Genomic DNA, 19,165 nt, shown 5'->3' with positions numbered 1-19,165 from the left:
AATGTTGCAGGCCACCCCCAGGTGCCATGTTAAACTGGAAACAGAATTGTATCCCAGTATAATACAGGAGTATTATAAACACATGATCTGCAGTGTATCAATGATTCCCAAGAGCAATTGGGGATAGGCAATAAATGTTTGGTTTGCCAGAAATGCTGACATTTCAAAGAATAAACAAAAATCTTACGCAATCACAAAAGGTATCTACCTCAAACATGAAGTGCGCGTACCTTACTTGCTGATCTATTTCCTGCTTTGGAGAATCAATGCATTTCCATACGTGCCAGATTGTTGCTGCAGGAGCACCCTCTAATGGTTTGTCTAAGAACTAAAACATTTTGACATTCAATGTCATATTATTAAATTAATTGTACGAGACAAAAAAATATTTTTAATACTGTGCACTTCACCACCTCAAGACATTCTGCAAAGTTCTGTAGCAATTTTCCCATTTGTCAGTCCACAAATAGATATTCTGCTTTATCAAGGATTATCAACCTTAATCTAGCCTCTGTTCCTCTCTCATCTCCACCCCTTTCACCCTCTGCAAGTCTTTAGTTCACTCACCTCTCCCTACACAAACCATCCCCTCCCCAGGAAATTTCTCCTGCACCTGCAGGAGATGCAACACCTGTTCCTACACTTCCTCCCTCACATCCATCCAGAGACTCCAGCAGTCCTTCCAGGTGAGACAGAAATTCACATACACCTCTTCTAACCTCATCTACTGCATCTGGTATTCTCAGTGTGGCTTCCTTCACATCGGTGAGATCAAGAGCAGACTCAGTGACTGTTTCGCTGAACACTTGTGCCCGGTCCATCAAAGTCTACTGGATCTCCTGGTTGCTAACCATTTTAATTCCTCTTCTCACTCCCATACTGACTTTTCCATACTGGGTCTCTTCCAATCCCAGAGTGAGGCCATACGCAAACTGGAGGAACAGCACCTTATATTCCGCTTAGGTAACTTACCCAATATTAGGTAACCAACCAAGAACCCCACTTCCTTCTCCCCTCCCCCCCCCCTCTTTAATTCTCTCCTTACCCCTCTCCCCTCTTACCTGTTGCCCATCTGGACTTGCATCCATTTCTCCCTATCCACTTACATTCCTTCCTCTGGCTTCAAAATTTGCAACTCTTCTATCCTTAACTCACACCTTTTGACTTTTCATCTCTGGCCTTTGTCCAACCACTTGTCTATAAAACAAACACCCTCATCTGTTTCCACCTATTATTTGCCAGGCTTTGTCCTCCCCTGCCTCTGTTCCAGCTTTCTTCCCACCACTCCAGCACAATCAGTCTGAAGAGTCCCGACAAGAAACGTCACCTATCCATGTTTACCAGAGATGCCGCTGAGTTACTCCAGCACTTCGTGTCTTTTTTTGAAAACCAGCAACTGCAATTCCTTGTTTCTATATCTTAATCTAGCCCTGTTGGTTTTAACTGTACATTCTCTCTTTTTCTGCTCTCAGAAATGTATCTACGCCATCAGGACTAAACAGAGCAAAATATACTTGACTCAGATTTCTGGAGATTTTCACTTTCCAAAGATCTATTCGTAAAAAATGGTTGTTACTTTTAAACTGAATTAATAGATCAGATCCATATGCCTCAAATGAAGCAGGACATTGAATTTTGTGTAGGCCATTTCTATAGATGTATTAGCTAGTGCTGTAAAATCCAAATAGTTTAAATATATTACCTCTAATTCCAGCTCTGTCAGCACAAACTCAGAAAATATTTCCCGATAACTGTTATTCCACCACTCGAGTTTTTACATTGCTTGTGACTTCCTTTTTCAATTAATCGAATTTTACTATTGATGCTTAATGAATCTTCTGTGCAATTTAACAACTAATTATTGGTACCCACAATGAACAATTGAATGTACTTTGTGTTGCTTTTTTGTGAATGCAAGGTTTTCACCATGCATAATTAAAAAGATTGAAAGTGTTTTAATTCAAACGCTCCATTTTATTCATTTATTTACAATGTCTTAATATAACAGATGCTACTATTAAGATGTAGTATTACATTCTTTGGAAACAAACTTGCATCTATCTTTCTTCTAGTGTTGACTCATCCCACATTGTGCAATATCATGCAAAATTGATTATTATAGAAAGTGCAAACGTTGATGTCTTTTATCATAGCCCACAAAAGAAGTGGAAAACAAAGCATACCTAAGGAGACTGTGCTACCGAACACAGGGAAATTAAAGATCAGAAGAGATTACTGCAAAAGTAACACAAAGAGTGCACAGATTCGGATATAGTACAGATAAACCACAGTTCTACAAGAAAATATCAATTTGATCTCTAGCAATATAGCTACTTACGATTCAGTTTATGGGAAAGGATTGAAGTGAAATGCTTTGCATTTTGATACGAATCAAATATACAGCTCACAGCTTATAACCTTAGAATCATAGAACTAGTTTGAACCACTCATCTCGGAATACCATTCAGCCATCCATTTAGATCTGTACTTTACCTCCATCTAAATGCTTTGGTTCCAAATTCCCCAATTCCTTTGCACAATAAGATTATATTTCAAATTTTTTATTTCAACTTATTGGCTCAGCTTTTGAGAGAAAAAAAAGGCAATGTCTGGATTTGCAAAGTTTCACATCTGTGTGGTGCTTTTGATGTTATTCTGGACTTCCACAGCAGAGAAGAGAGTTTTTAACTCACTTATCAACTCGTTTAAGTACCTTTTAATTGGACAGCAATTTGTGAAAAAATTAATTTTATGATACGGTGTGAAACAATACAGTATCAAAAGATTTTTTTTTAAATAAGAAGAGGTGCACAACAGAAACAGGTCATTCAATCCAACTTGAATATGCTGGCATTTATGCTCCACTTGAATTGCCTCCTATCTTTAATCATCGAATAGTGTAAATATCTTTCCTGTTCTCAGTCACGTGTCTGTCCACGTCCCTCTTAAATGCATCTATACTGATCAACCCAACTATTCTGCAGAGCAAGTCCCACATCTTCAACAGTCTTCAGGTCATGACATTTCTTCTGAGTTCTCCACTGGAATTTATGGTGGCAGTCTACAATGTGGAATCTTCCCCCCATGTAGAAACATTCACCCTGGATTCATTCTATCAAAGCTTTTAGGTCACCTGTCAGTCTTCTTTTCTCAAGAGAAAAGAGGCCTAGTCTGTTTAACGGACTACTCAATTGCATTGTATAGGGTCACAATGTCAGGGAGCAGAGGAACAAGCCATTCAGCCCATCCGTGTCTGTGCCAGCTAAGGTAGATATAGAACCTTTTCCCCCAGGATGGAAAATGTCAGACTAGAGGGCACAGCTTTAAGATAAGAGGGGAAAAGTTTAAAGATATGTGTTGGAAGGTTTTTTTTTTAAACATAGAGACTGGTCGGTGCCTGGAACGAGCTGCCAGGTACAGTAGTGAGATGGATATACTAGTGGCATTTAAGAAGCTTTTGTATAGGCATGTGGATATGCAGAGAATACAGGATGTGCATCACGTGCAGGCAGAGGAGATTAGTTTAACGGCATCATGTTCGGCATGGATGATGTGGGCCAATGGGTCTGTTCCTGTGCTGTACACTTCTATGTTCTATGTTCAACAGTTGCTTTCAACTACACTAAATCCATCTTTCCACATTACGTCCATAGCCTTCCATTGCTGACCACTGAAGTACAGGGGAAGCATTGTCGGGACTCCAGAGAGATTTCTTTAGCCATGATTAAATATGGTTAGAGGTGAGAAAATCCATGTGTCAATTAAGCTGCTGTCCCTTATTTGAATCAAACAGAGAAATAACATTTTTTTCTGGAACTCTACATAGATTTACTAGGCTACCTTGACACTTGGAAGTTCTAAACAGGTAAAGAAGCATTGGAGCAAATACATGTATCTTGTGCTCAGTCGTGATCACTGCAAAGAATTGCAGTGATGGGTAGTGTAAATGCAAAGTCTGAATGTGCTAATTAGACCTGCAAATTGTGAAGGTGTGTGGAAAAAGGACATACCATATCTTGTTCCTGCAAAAAAACTGGTAAAGGTTAGAGACACAAGTGACTGCAGGTGCTGTACTCTGGACCAAAAATGAACTGCCGTAAGCAGCGGTTTAGGCAGCATCTGGTGAGGCAGGGGGATGGTCAATGTTTTGGGTTGAGATTCTGCATTCGGATTGTAGTTTTGAACCAAAATATCAATATCATCCCTTTACCTCGAAAGATGCTGCCTGATTCACTGAGTTCCTCCAGCATTTATTTTTAATATAGGTAAGAGATGCAGTAGCAAGTAGTCATGCTAGAACCTTCTAGGAAAGTTACTGTAATATAAAAGAACCATTCATAAATGCAATATCAGCTTAGTCATTAATTTAAATATTATATGTCTGACATCATTGATACGTGATTAATATGTGATTCATGCCACACAACAGTATGGTTGAGAGGTCATCTAATCACTTTCTTCAGCAGAATTGCATTCTAAATTCTCCATGTCCATATTATATAATTCAAAGCTTTCCCAAGTATCCTAATTATCCCTCAGTTATAAAGGATGTCTTTATACCTTCCCTCCTTATTGTAAGCTTGCTAGATTTGTGCCTCCAGGTACACGAGACTCCACAGAAGGACCCATGTTTTCCAGCAAGGAACCAGGTGAAAGCCGACTTGGTTGGGATGTTGAAAGGGACAGGCCACTGTTATGAATACCCACCTCATGTGAAGAGCTATTGACCCCACTGGTGGATGAGATTGCTACACCCTTTCGGCTGTATTGGATATGGTGAGCAGATGCATGTTCCTTTACCAAATCAGCAAACCCATTTGTTATGGCTGACTGTACTTTTTCTCCAAGGCTTTCAAATCCCATCTGTAGGCTTTCTTGCACTTTAGAACCCATGTCAGATATAGCAACATTGAAGGCATTCTGAAGTGCTGCCCCAATGCAGCCCAGTCCCTGGGTAAATGTGTTTTCTACCAAAACTGTCTGAGATGACACTAACTCTCTATTGGACTGCAAAGCAGTTAAATTATGATCCAGTACATTGTGGATATCAGACATGGAAGTATTCAGACTTGACCTAATTTTCTCCATCCCACATACCACATCATTCATTACAGTACCCAATGAAGTCACAAGACCTTGCAGGTAGCACTGATGCTCCACCAACCTCCGTTTGAAAGCAGGCTCACTGAGTTCCATATTTAATAGCTCCTCCATTTGGGAGTGAGGAGCCATCAGTGGCCTCTTCAAATCACCTTTAGCCATGGGAGACAGGGGATCTTCTGTACTTGGAGAGTGTCCCTGTACTGATGACTCATAATGTAGCTCTGCTTCTGAGATGGAGCTCATTGTGCATGTGTTCAATATTCTTGGGGCAATGTGGCTTGCAAGGATGGGCAGCTTGGTTGGTCCTCGTTTCCCTGTTGAGAGAACATACAAAGGTGCAGTAAGGATGATGGAAGTAACTAGGTATGAATCCACAGTATCACCCTATTTACAGGGGACTCAGAGCCTGTAGCTTACTGCAGGCAATTCCAGGCAACATCCAATTCAAATGAGATATATAAAAGATAATTGGCTGGTATTCCCTTGTGCTTATGAAAGAGATCACCCAGTTTTCTACATTAAAGAGATTCATCATGGAGTAAAAAAACCATTTCCTTTAAATCAATAACAAGATGGATCAAATGGCTGTAGGTTTTGTAAATGAGTTACACATTCTGAGTAAAAGTTTGCTCAAATTGGCAACATGCACAACTTAGGAACCGTTCAAAACCAAAAGACTCGAGCTGGAATCTCAGCAGTTGTATTCAACCTTCAACTGTTTGTGTAGTTTTCTAACTCAGACCAACAATGGCTTAAAGAATAGGCAAGAAGTCTGAAATTCTTACCCAGATAATTTTTTTAAACTTGGTAAGTACTCTGTGGCAGGGACCATGTGAATTGAGGTTGGCTGGACACAACACTCCTGCAAATGCCTATTAGATGCAATGTAAAAGTATCATAGGTGATCTACAACTTGTTGTATTGACTGTACGGTGCACTTCCTCAAATCATTATATTCCACACTATCCAGTATCACTGAACTAGTACTCACTGTGAACTGTCTGGACACCGGATGGTGAAATACTGTTGGCTGGATTTTTCTGCCACTAAGAAAAAAATACAGAGGTTTCATATACATCACTTCAAATCATGATTTTAAATGAATCTCCTCTATTAGAAACTTATACAGGTTCACCACCGATCTTCTGGAAACAGATGGTTCAGCGCCTCCTTTAATCTAGTCAAAATTATGAGAGTGCGCTGAAACCCCCCCCCCCACAAGTCCCACATGAAAATGTGGAGCCTAGGCAGGGTGAGACGGTCGATTTCGACCTCATCGGGACTTCCGTGGTCGAATTTTCGATCGGTGGGCCGAATTTGCCCCCTGCGGCCGGGGCTCTGGAACTCTGGCCTGGCCAGAGCCTGCAGATCCGTTCCCACAACTGACTTCCGCGGCCGGACATCTGATAGGCAGGTCGAATATGCCTCCTGTGGCCGGGGTTCTGGAACTTCGGTCATGTCAGAATACGGTTGTCTGTTCCCATAGCCGACTTCCCCCCGGCGACCTAGGCAGGCCGTTCGACTCCCCTCAGAGGTCGTGACCTACGTTGGTCCGGCAAGATGGATAATCCAACAAGGCTGGAAATCAGTGGTGGACCTGTACATTATTTCTTTATCCATCTTATCACAAAACTATGACAAGGAAGTTGCTATTGCATGTCATTGTGAAAAGGTGGGGGAAAAACTGGTAGGTATATTCTTATCATCAGCAGCCACAGGTAAGGTGCCATAAGACTGGAGTGTGGCTAATGTTGTGCTTCTATTTAAGAAAGACTGCAAGGAAAAGCCTGGGAACTACAGACCGTTGAATCTTACATCAGTGGTAGGTAACTTATTGGCAGGGATTCTGAGAGACAGGATCCACATGCATTTTAGAAGAGCAAGAACTGATTAGAGATAGAGATAGAGAAAGAGAAGGAGACAGAGACATAGACAAAGAGAGAGAGAGAGAGAGAGCTATTTTTTTTATTGATTTGGCAGGACATCTAAAGAAGCAGGTGTTTGATTGGCTGAGGAAGAGACATAAAAGGAAGGGAAGGTTTAACGGAGCGGCCTGTTGAGAGCATGGCCGTATTAGGGTGAAGTGACGAAATGAGGCTTTGGCTTAAGAGGCTTAAGTGTTGTGTTGAAGCCAAGTATGGCTGCGCGTACCACCAGACTTAAGAACAGTTTCTACCATCAGGCCGTCAGGCTTCTGAACTCATAAACATATTTCAAATCATATATGATGATTATTTTTAATATTGTCTTTTTACCTATTTTTAATATTGTCTTTTTACATTACTAATGTCATTTTTAAAATCTTATTTATCCTTGGAATATTACTGCTGAGGTGACCCGTTGTCTTGTCAAATACATTTCATTGTACCGTTGACCCTGTGCCAACCTACATATGACAATTAAAATTTATTATTATATTATATTATTATAAATACAGAACTCAGGCTATGGATTAAGAAGCTTTGGTGAGAAGGGCTGCAGAAAGGAGTGCTGAGCTAGCATGCGAATCAGTTTCAAGGCCAGTAACGGAGCAGCAGTAGTGGGAAGTTTAAAAAGAAATCTTTGGGTATAAATAAAGTGGGGATGCTGGATCATATGATGTGGTGTAGCTGAGGGTGCTGGTAGACCCCACTATAGTTCTGGCGACCATATCTGCAGCAAGTGTTAGTTGCTCGAGGAACTCCAAGCTCAAAATTGGTGACGTGGAGAATTACTGGACGCTGTGTTTCAGGAGATAGTCACACTCGTTAGATTAACTACTTGCAATTTGGTCCGTTTCACAGATTGGACAAGTATGGATAAAGTTAAAGGGAAGAAGAGCGCAGGAGAGACTTTAGAATTTAGAGATGCAACAAGGAAACAAGTCCTTCAGCCATGAGTCTGCGTCAACCAGTAACAGCCCCGTATACTAGCACTTTCCCACACACCAAGAACAATTTACAATTTTTACCAAAGCCAATTAACCTGTACGTCTTTGACGTGTACGCGGAAACCAAAGTACTCAGAGAAGACCCACGTGGTCACAGGAAGAACATCCAAACTCCGCACAGACAGCACCCGTAGTCAGGATCGAACCCGGATTTCTGGCGCTGTAAGGCAACAACTTTGCTGCTATACCACTGTGCTGCCCCAAGAATACTGAAGTTACCAGAAAAGAAAATAGGACAGAAAGTTTAGAAAGGGATAGAGTCTAATGTCAAGGGATCAAATTGAAAAGGAGTGGTGAATATAGAACTGAAGGTGTTATATTTGAATGCATGCAGTATACAAAATAAGATGGATAAGGTTATAGCACAGTTAGAAATCGGCAGGTTCGACATTGTGGGCATTACAGTCATGGCTGAAAGAGGCTCAGATCTTGGAGCTGAACATCCAAAGATACACATCCTATTGAAAAAACAGGCTGGTGAGTAGAGTGAGTGGGGTAGTTCTGCTGGTAAAGAATGAAATCCAAACCTTTGCATGTAATGACATGGGTTCGGAAGATGTAGAATACTTGTGTGTGGAGTTAAGAAAATGCAAGGGTAAAAGTACCCTGATAGGAGTTGTACATAGGCCTCTGAATAATAGCTAGAATGTAGGGTACAAATTACATCAGGAGATAGAAAAGGAATGCAAGAAAGGCAATATTACATGGGGGATTTCAATATGTAGGTAGACTGGGAAAATCAGCTTGGTATTGCATCCCAAGAGAAGGAATTTGCAGAAAGCCTATGAGATGTTTTTTTGCGTGAAATGAATCAGATTTGATTAAGGAGCTTAAGATGAAGGAACCCCTAGGAGACCATGATCATAATATGATAGAATTCAACCTGCAGTTTGAGAGGGAGATGCTGAAATCAGATGTATCGGTATTACAGTTGAGTAAAGGTAACTACACGGGTATGGGGCAGGAACAGACTAAAGCAGAATAGAAAGGGGCCCTAGCAGGAATGATGGTGAGGCAGCAAAGGCAGCAGTTTTTGGTAGTAATTCAGAAGACGCAGGATCTTTTCATCCCAAAGAGGAAGAACCATACTAAGGGGAGAATGAGGCAACCGTGGCTGACAAAGGAAGTCAAAGACAGCATAAAAGCAAATTAAAATGCATATTGCAAAGATAAGCAGGAAGCTAGAGGGTTGGGAATCTTTAAAAAATCAACAGTATAATATCAATTAAAAATATTGATTTCTCTAATTTCATTAATCCCTGCATTCCCTCTCTCCCCCCCCCCCATCCCCCCCCCTCACCTACCCTAGTTGTGCTGCTAGTTCCACCATTCGCATCCATATACAGTATCCCTTTGGTATCAAGAGAGAGTTAGAGTTAGATTTACCTCTTCGGGCTAAAGGAATCAAGGGATATGGGGAAAAAGCAGGAACGGAGTACTGATTTTAGATAATCAGCCATGATCATATTGAAAGGCGGTGCTGGCTCGAAGGGCCGAATGATCTACCACTGCACCTTTTTTTCTTTGTTTCTATGTTTCTATCACTTCTTCCACAGCCAAAATGGACGCCACTTGATCATCAGTGCCGACTCTGATTTGTTCTGAACCTTTTCATACCTCTTGTTTGCCTCGCCCCTGACCTGCAATCTGAGGAGGGGTCTTGACCCGAAACTTCACCTATTCCTTTTCACCATAGATGCTGCTTGGCCCACTGAGTTACTCCAGCATTTTGTGTCTATCTTCATGGAAATAGCACAGATGGTATACATTTCCATACCTTTTAGCTAGCATGATGGCAAAAGATTGGAAGACACCAATGTCGTAGTTATTTAAACAGGTAAGAGATTTTGTAATTAGAGGCCCCTTCTAACATCAGCAGTGGAAAATTATTGAAAAAAATTGCAGGAGATAGCATACATCCGGTATGAAGATGTTGGCTAATCAACGACATTCATTGTGGAAATGATATTGACAGCTGACTACTTTGATTTTTTTTTCTGAAGAGATAATAATGAGGACCATATCACAAAATGCTGGAGTAACTCAGCGGGCCAGGCAGCATCTCGGGAGAGAAGGAATGGGAAGGGTTTCGGGTCGAGACCCTTCTTCAGACTGATGTCGGGGGAGGGGGGCGGGATATAATGAGGACCAAGAAGGGAGTATATTTCCAGCAAGGCATTTGACAATGGAAACTGATTAAGAGGTTAAAAACATGTCATAGGGTCATTGAACAGTCAGCGTGGAAACACGCCCTTCGGGCCACCTTTTCTATGCTAACCGTTGGTATATTGGACTGGATCCATTTGACTGCATTTGGCCTATAACCCTTTAATCTCCTCCTATCCATATATCTGTCCAAATATCTTTTTAAAATTGTAATTGTATCTGTTCCTATAGCTTCCTCTGGCAGCTCATTCCAGATATAGACTACCCTCTGTGAAAAGATTGCCCGAAGTCCCTTGTAAATTTCTTCCCTCTCGCTGTAAGCCTAATTCTTCTAGTTTTCGAATCATTTACCCCGAGATAAATACTGTGAGCATTCAATTTATCCATACCTTTCATGATCTTGTACACCTCAATAACATCATCCCTCCAACTGTCATCCTCAAAAAAAAAATCCCAGCCTGAATAAGCTCTCCCCTATAACTCAAGCCCATATAACATTCTGGTGAATCCCTTCTGTACCCGTTCCAACTTAATGACATCCTTTCTATTTGCACACAGTTCTACAAGTGTGGTTTCACCAACGAATCATGATGTCCCCATTTTTGTACTTGATACCTTTCCCAGTGAAGGCAAGCATGCCAAACCACCCCAATGAAGGCAAGCATGCCGTGTTCACCACATGGTCCTCCTGTCTCACCACTTTCAGGGAACCATACAGCTGTATTCCCAGTTTTCTCTGTTCTGTAACATTCTCCATGGTTCTACCATTTACTATGCACGTCGTGCCTAGTTTGACATACTAAAGTGTAATTCCTCTTGTCAGAGTTGAATTTCCATTTGCCATTTCTTGGCCCACCTTCTGAACTGTTCTAGATAATGTTGTAAACTTAAGATATCTTTCCTTACTGTCTACTATCCCACCAATGTTGATGTCATCTGCCAATTTGCTTACAATGTTAACTACAATGTCATCCAAATCGTTAATGCATACAACACACATTAGTGAACCCAGCACCAATGCCTGCGGCATACTACTGGTCATTGACCTGCAATCAGGAAAATAACCCTCTACAACTATCCTCTACCAGACAAGCCTACCATGCAGAACCTTGCCAAAGGCCTTGTTAAAGTCCATATAGACAAGGTCCACTGTCCTCAAACAATCGATTTTCCACACAAAGCCATGCTGACTATCCCTAATCAGTCCATGCCTATAAAATGCCGGTAGATCATTTCCCTAAAAAGCCCCTCCACTACTGACATCAGGCTCACCAGCTTGGAGTTCCCTCATTTGTCCTTGCTGCCCTTCTTATATAGTGGTCCAAGATTAGCCAACAGTCCAGTTACCTGTGACTAAAGATGATGCAAATATCTCAGGGCCTCCGCAGTTGTCTGTTTTCCATCTTAGACCCTGGTTTGACTCATCAAGAACATTGAATATCAGAGATACTTAGATATTCAAAAACTAAGAAGCAATTTGTTTTGTTTTAACACTTGAAACACTTACAAGCAATTAAAAATGTTTAAATACATAAAAAAAAAAATTTTTAATGCAAATTATCTATGACATACCCAGATCCCCTGTAGACATAAGTCTCCATTGAAATGAATACCCTCCAGAACACAAATGGTAGGAAACTGCAGCAAGTTTGCATTCTACATCTAGACTCCACATGGAACCCAACATTAAAGCATATTTTGGCAAACCCCAGCAAACAGTTTGGGATTCATGTGTGTGTGTGTGTGTGTGTGCATGAATATCGGAAAAGTGGCACTTACCAGAATTTGCCTGATTACCAGGATTCAATCTTCGCTATCTCATTGGCTCAATATGCAATATTATCTTAGTGTCAATATTACCATGTCAGCAACACAAGGATTAATTTATCTTCTGATCCTGCATTTATGATTTGTAATGTCATTGTTTGTGCATTTATGATTTGCTGCAGTTACTCCAGCATTTTGTGAATAAATACCTTCGATTTGTACCAGCATCTGCAGTTATTTTCTTATATGATTTGTAATGTGATACTTACTGTAAACTTCTTCACTCCTTGCAGACCGGAAAATTTCTGATAGGATATATCTGCTTTTACTTTGCCAGCATCAAGGTCACCTGTATATATCTGTTTGATACCAGCACTGTTTATTAAAGGTATACATTCATCACATGGGCATTTGGTAACAAATATCATTGTCTTTTCATCCTCTTTAATATCCTGACATCTGCAAAAGAAACACAGTTAATAAATGAAATGTCCAGTTTATAGCTTGATAACTCTCCAGTGATTGTCATCTGCTCTCAAGACCATCCTCAGGACTCAGGACTCACTGCTCGAGGAACTCATCTACACTACATCTAGTTGTATGCAAAGTGAAAACAAAAAGATTTAAATTTGAATCTAAATTGTATGATTTAGTGGATCATTGTTACTTTCAACATGCACTCCCTGAATAAGGTTATAAGGCACTTTATCTGCAATAAAGGGATGGATCGCTCAGTATTTGTACACTACGGATAAGGATGCACAATATCTCAATTCTGTAAATTTATTGCAATATCAAATTATTTAATATTTAACAGCATTCTATGTCATGTTTCAAGCACAATGAAAATAGACAAACCATAAAGCATAATTAAAATGAGTACAAGCCAGAAAGTACTTTGTACCGTGTGTCACATTTATCTTCCAACTAATGTGAGTACCAATCACCTTATAAAAGGTGCATTATATGAGGAGCTATTCCTTGAGTGAGATCATTTTCTGAAGGAGATTGCCAGCCGTAGAAAATAAGATTCAATTATATGCTCAAAGTCTCCGTGAGAATAAATAACAATCCTACTGACCCATGACTGCTCAAAAAAGAGAATGATCATTCAGATTGGTGACACAATAGATCACATATGCTTGAATTTTGAGCAAAAACCACAATGTTGGAGAAATTTGGCGGGCGAGGCAATTCTGGATCAGGGTCCTTCTTCAGACTAATGAAATAGAGGTGATAAAGCTGGTGGAGAGAGGTGAAGGAAAAAGATGGAGAAAGAACTGGTGGCCTTACGATAGGGGGGGGGAGATGCGTAGTCCACGTAGCTCGAAGAAATCAGTATCTATACGTTTGATTGTAAGAGAGTGGGAGGAATCATAACAATCTTTCTATACTCAGCCTCCTACACTGTGAGAGTGAGACTACATGCAAACTAGAACAGCACCTCATATTCCACTTGAGTAGCTTACAACTCAATGGCATGACCATTGAATTCTCTCAATTCCCCCCCCCCCCGATTCATCTGCCAATCAACCTTTCCTCATCTGAATCCACCTGTTATTTGCCAGTTTTTGCCCCACTACCCCTCACCTCTCTCCACTAGTTTTCTCCCCTCTACATCATCAGTCAGAGGATGGATTCTGATCTGTCCATTTCCCTCCACAGTTATCGCCTGGCTTCCTTAGTTCCTCCAGCATTTTGTTTATTGCTAATTTGAATTGGTATTGACATTTTCATAACCATCCATTCAAAGCGGACAGAAGCTCAGGGTCAATAACCTAAGGAGCACTCCATCGTACAAACAAGCTGCTTCATTTGTAGAAGAGTCTATGATTCCCACATTGGAATTAGTCACCTTAGAAACCAGAGTTTAAGCAAGTAATTCTTAATCTTGCCTTAGAATTTTTTTATTTTTATTTTTTTATTTTTTATTTTTTTTTATATCAAAAAATACTTTATTCAAGTAATAAATATCATTTACAAAACATCTTTTTTAAACAAACCCATCCGACATTTCCGGAGGTTACACATTCAATACAGGCATTTACTTAGACATTTACTTACATTTACATACATTTACCCAGTATCCCTTATTTGGAGGGGCGTCTCTCTCCACCACACCCTGCCCCCCCCCCATGTCCAGCAGCGGAAGGACCCTAGACTGTGGTCCTCCCCCACAGGGCCTTGGCGTTGGCTGCACCGAGCTTCAGAGCGTCCCTCAGCACGTACTCCTGCAGTCTGCAGTGGGCCAGTCGGCAACATTCCTTGACGGATAGCTCGCTCCGCTGGGAGGTCAACAAGGATCGGGCAGACCAAAGAGCGTCTTTCACCGAGTTGATGACCTTCCAGCAGCACTCGATGTCAGTCTCGGAATGCGTCCCTGGGAACAGTCCGTAGAGCACAGAGTCCTCTGTGACGGAGCTGCTCGGAATGAATCGTGACAGGGACCCCTGCAGACCTCTCCAGACTCTCCTGGCAAATCCACACTCTTTGAAGAGGTGGGCCACCGTCTCCTCTCCGTAGCAGCCGTCCCGAGGGCATCGTGCGCTGGTAGTGAGGTTCCGGCGGTGCAGGAAGGATCTGACTGAGAGGGCTCCCCTCACCGCCAGCCAAGCCAGGTCTTGGTGCTTGTTGGTGAGTACTGGCGATGAGGCATTTTGCCAGACAAGCTGGGCTGTCTGTTCTGGGAACCACGCCACAGGATCCATGGAGTCATTCCCCTGCAGTGCCTGCAGGACGTTCCGTGCTGACCACTGCCCGATGGACTTGTGGTCAAAGGTGTTGGTCCGGAAGAACCTGTCCACAAACGACAGATGGTTCGGCAATGTCCAGCTGACTGGCACATTGCGTGGCATCTGCGCCAGGCCCATCCTTCGCAACACCGGGGACAGGTAGAACCTCAGCAGGTAGTGGCATTTGGTGCCCACGTGCCTTGGCTCTATGCTCCGCCTGATGCAGCCACACACGAAGGTGGCCATCAGAATGAGGGCGACGTTGGGCACGCCTTTACCCCCGTTGTCTGCCGACTTGTGCATTGTGGCTCGTCGCACCCGGTCCATCGCCGACCCCCAGATGAAGCGGAAGACGGCCCGGGTGATCCCCTTGGCGTGGGAGGGAGGGACGGGCCACACTTGCGCCAAGTACAGTAGCCCCGAGAGCACCTCACACCTGATGACCAGGTTTTTCCCCGTGATGGAGAGGGAGCGCTGCTTCCACAGCTCCAGCTTCTTCCCCACCCTGGCTATCCGCTCCAGCCAATTTTTGTTACATGCCTCAGCCTTCCCGAACCAGATCCCCAGCACCTTCAGGAAGTCAGGCTTGATGGTGAAGGGGATGGAAGATCGGTCGGGCCAGTTGCCAAAGAGCATGGCCTCGCTCTTCCTGCGGTTTACCCTGGCCCCCGTGGCCAACTCAAACTGGTCGCAGACGCTGATCAGTCTGCGGACCGACCCTGGATCCGAGCAGAAGACGGCGACATCGTCCATGTACAGGGAGGCCTTGACCTGAGTGCCCCCACTGCCTGGCAATGTCACTCCTCTTATGCTCGCATCCTTCCTGATGGATTCGGCAAAGGGTTCAATGCAACAGATGAACAAGACAGGGGAAAGAGGGCAACCCTGCCTGACTCCAGACCTGACGGGGAAGCTGTCTGATTCCCACCCATTAATTTGGACTGCACTACAGATATCGGAGTAGAGCAGTTGTATCCACTTCCTGATTCCCTCCCCAAAGCCCATTTTGGAGAGCACGTACCTCATGTACGTGTGCGATATCCTGTCGAAGGCCTTCTCCTGGTCCAAGCTGACCAGGCAGGCATCCACCCGTCTGTCCTGCACGTAGGCAATGGTATCTCTCAGCAGCACCAGGCTGTCTGAGATTTTCCTGCCAGGTACAGCACAGGTTTGGTCCGGGTGGATCACCCGTCCCAGAGCAGACTTGACCCGGTTGGCGATGGCCTTAGACAGGATCTTGTAGCCTACATTCAACAATGTGATGGGTCTCCAATTCCTTAAGTCATTCATCTCCCCCTTCTGCTTGTAGATCAGGGTGATGCTGCCCTTCCTCATTGAGTCTGACATGCTGCCGGCTAGAAGTATATCGTTGTACACTTCCAGCAGGTCCGGGCCCACCCAGTCCCACAGAGCCGAGTACAACTCTGCCGGTAAGCCATCGCCTCCGGGAGTTTTACTCGAGTCAAAGGAACGGATGGAGCCAGTCAGCTCCTCCAGGGTCAGTGGTTTGTCCAGACTCTCCCGCTTGCTGTCGTCCAAGAATTCCGTGATGGAGGACAGGAAGTTCTGGGAGGCGGTGCTGTCTGTGGTCTTTACATCGTACAGATCCTTATAAAAGGATCTGCAGATCTTGAGCATGTCTGACTGCGAGGATGTTACCGAGCCGTCCTCCTCCCTAAGGCTTTTGATCACAGAGCTCCCCCTGTGAACCTTAGAAAATACTCCAGAAAAGTACTTAATTTGGTGAAAAACATTTTTGCTATATTCTGAGGTTGTGAAAGACACGATTTCCCCCCCTTTTTTATGCAGAAGTGGCTTAAGATGGTTGAAGTTATCAAAGTAAATTGCACTAAAGTAATATAAATGCTTACCGGAAAGTTAAAGCATTTTGTTCTGCATGTATAATGTAACGAAACTTCCTGGCTTCTCTATCTTTCTGCTGTTTCTCATCCATCTGAGGGAAATCTGCATATTCTGATCCTGTTGGGTAGGCATTATAACCACATCCAATCAGATACCTTGCTCCTGTGCCTTCACAATTATTCTACAATAAAGATAAATCAATTATTTGATGAGAAGTGAGAAAACATTTATCAGGTATCCCGAAGTCACTGCCTGGTCTTATCGCTTAAGGTAAACAAAGGTTTGTCTCAATTCAGGCAGATGTCCACCTCTTATTTAAAAAAGGTTCATGAACGAATTCAAAGTTTTTGTACACTGAGTGAGAATAAATAATTTATATAAACAGGTAACTAAATTAAATTCCTTGTAAGTTGTTAATGTTTTAAACAAAAAAATAATGTTCACTGAGTGTAATACATGTGAAGGATCCATTCTGAGCAACCTGGTAACTAAGTTAAATTCCTAGTAAGTTGTTAATATTTTAAACTACAAAAGAAAATGTTCACTGAGTGGGTCACCAGCTTGTGTCACGTAGGCTGGTGGGGTGAAAATTTTCAAATTTGGTTTTAGAAGCGACTAAGTCGCTTTAGACTCTATTTAAAAAGTCCGCTATCCCTTTTGTTTCCAAGCTATATCAGATTAGATACCTTGCTGCTGTGCCATCATAATTATCCTACAATAAAGATAAATCAATTATTTGATGAAAAATGAGAAAACATTTGTCAGGAGTCCCGAGGGCACTGCTGGTCTTTTCGCTCAAGGTAAACAAAGCTTTGACTAAATTCAGGCAGGTATCCATCTCAAAAGAAGGTGGGACATACAATTGGTTGAAGAAAGAAAGAGAAAATAAAAAGCGAAGTGTCATGATCGAAGTGTCTGAGCAATGCTGGCAATGGTTAAAAATGAAATTGACCGTGGCTATATATCATATCATATCATATCATATACCTACAGCCGGAAACAGGCCTTTTCGGCCCTCCAAGTCCGTGCCGCCCAGTGATCCCCGTACATTAACACTATCCTACACCCACTAGGGACAATTTTTACATTTACCCAGCCAATTAACCTACATACCTGTACGTCTTTGGAGTGTGGGAGGAAACCGAAGATCTCGGAGAAAACCCATGCAGGTCACGGGGAGAACGTACAAACTCCTTACAGTGCAGCACCCGTAGTCAGGATCGAACCTGTGTCTCCGGCGCTGCATTCGCTGTAAAGCAGCAACTCTACCGCTGCGCTACCGTGCCGCCCTATATAGAGCTGCACGACTGAGTGAAGAGGTAATGCTCATTAACTAGTATTTCTGAAAACAATAGACAATAGACCATAGGTGCAGGTGGAGGCCATTCGGCCCTTCGAGCCATTCAATGTGATCATGGCTGATCATTCACAATCAGTACCCCGTTCCTGCCTTCTCCCCATACCCCCCTGACTCCGCTATCCTTAAGAACTCTATCTAGCTCTCTCTTGAATGCATTCAGAGAATTGGCCTCCACTGCCTTCTGAGGCAGAGAATTCCACAGATTCACAACTCTCTGACTGAAAAAGTTTTTCCTCATCTCTGTTCTAAATGGCCTACCCTTTATTCTTAAACTGTGGACCCTGGTTCTGGACTCCTCCCACATTGGGAACATGTTTCCTGCCTCTAACATGTCCAACCCCTTAATAATCTTATACATTTCGATAAGATCCCCTTCTCATCCTTCTAAATTCCAGTGTATACAAGCCTAGTCGCTCCAGTCTTTCAACATATGACAGTCCCGTAGTCTTTCAACATATGACAGTCCCGCCATTCTGGGAATTAACCTAGTAAACCTACGCTGCACGCCCTCAATAGCAAGAATATCCTTCCTCAAATTTGGAGACCAAAACTGCACACAGTACTCCAGGTGCGGTCTCACTAGGGCCCTGTACCTCTTTGCTTCTATACTCAACTCCTCTTGTTATGAAGGCCAACATTCCATTGGCTTTCTTCACTGCCTGCTGTACCTGCATGCTTCCTTTCAGTGACTGATGCACTAGGACACCCAGATCTCGTTGTACGTCCCCTTTTCCTAACTTGACACCATTCAGATAATAATCTGCCTTCCTATTCTTACCACCAAAGTGGATAACCTCACACTTATCCGCATTAAACTGCATCTGCCATGCATCCGCCCACTCACACAACCTGTCCAAGTCACCTTGCAACCTCATAGCATCTTCCTCACAGTTCGCACTGCCACCCAGCTTTGTATCATCTGCAAATTTGCTAATGGTACTTTTAATCCCTTCATCCAAGTCATTGATGTATATTGTAAATAGCTGCGGTCCCAGCACCGAGCCTTGCGGTACCCCACTAGTCACTGCCTGCCATTCTGAAAGGGACCCATTTATCCCCACTCTTTGCCTGTCAACCAATTTTCTATCCATGTTGGGCACAGTTTACTGATTGTGGATGATCAGCAATGATCACAATTTTCTATCCAAATTATGTCACAAGGACGCCACGGTGGCAAAGCAGTAGAGCTAAAGCCTTACAGGGCGAAAGACCCGGGTTCGATCCTGACTACAGGTGCTGTCTGTA

General features: G+C 42.8%; 1 protein-coding gene across 3 annotated transcripts in view; it reads right to left on the bottom strand.

Moving 5' to 3' along the window:
- Positions 1-1,973: 1,973 nt before the first annotated feature.
- The window catches only part of cdadc1 (cytidine and dCMP deaminase domain containing 1), a 36,968-nt gene continuing 19,776 nt past the window's right edge, over positions 1,974-19,165 (bottom strand). The window contains exons 6-10 of one of the 3 annotated variants that reach the window (XM_078409424.1): positions 16,569-16,741; positions 12,235-12,424; positions 9,337-9,383; positions 6,095-6,149; positions 5,224-5,417 (exon numbers count right to left, since the gene is read on the bottom strand). In XM_078409424.1, coding sequence (XP_078265550.1) covers positions 5,358-5,417; positions 6,095-6,149; positions 9,337-9,383; positions 12,235-12,424; positions 16,569-16,741 — 525 coding nt within the window. In that variant the 3' untranslated portion in view covers positions 5,224-5,357. Of the gene's footprint in view, positions 5,418-6,094; positions 6,150-9,336; positions 9,384-12,234; positions 12,425-16,568; positions 16,742-19,165 lie in introns of all 3 variants that reach the window. The other 2 variants (XM_078409423.1, XM_078409425.1) reach the window with 2 other exon arrangements.

Source organism: Rhinoraja longicauda, chromosome 12 (assembly GCF_053455715.1).
Source record: "Rhinoraja longicauda isolate Sanriku21f chromosome 12, sRhiLon1.1, whole genome shotgun sequence".
Lineage (NCBI taxonomy): Eukaryota > Metazoa > Chordata > Chondrichthyes > Rajiformes > Arhynchobatidae > Rhinoraja > Rhinoraja longicauda.
The sequence above is the reverse complement of the archived record's forward strand: the minus strand, read 5'-3'. Positions and strand labels throughout refer to the sequence as shown.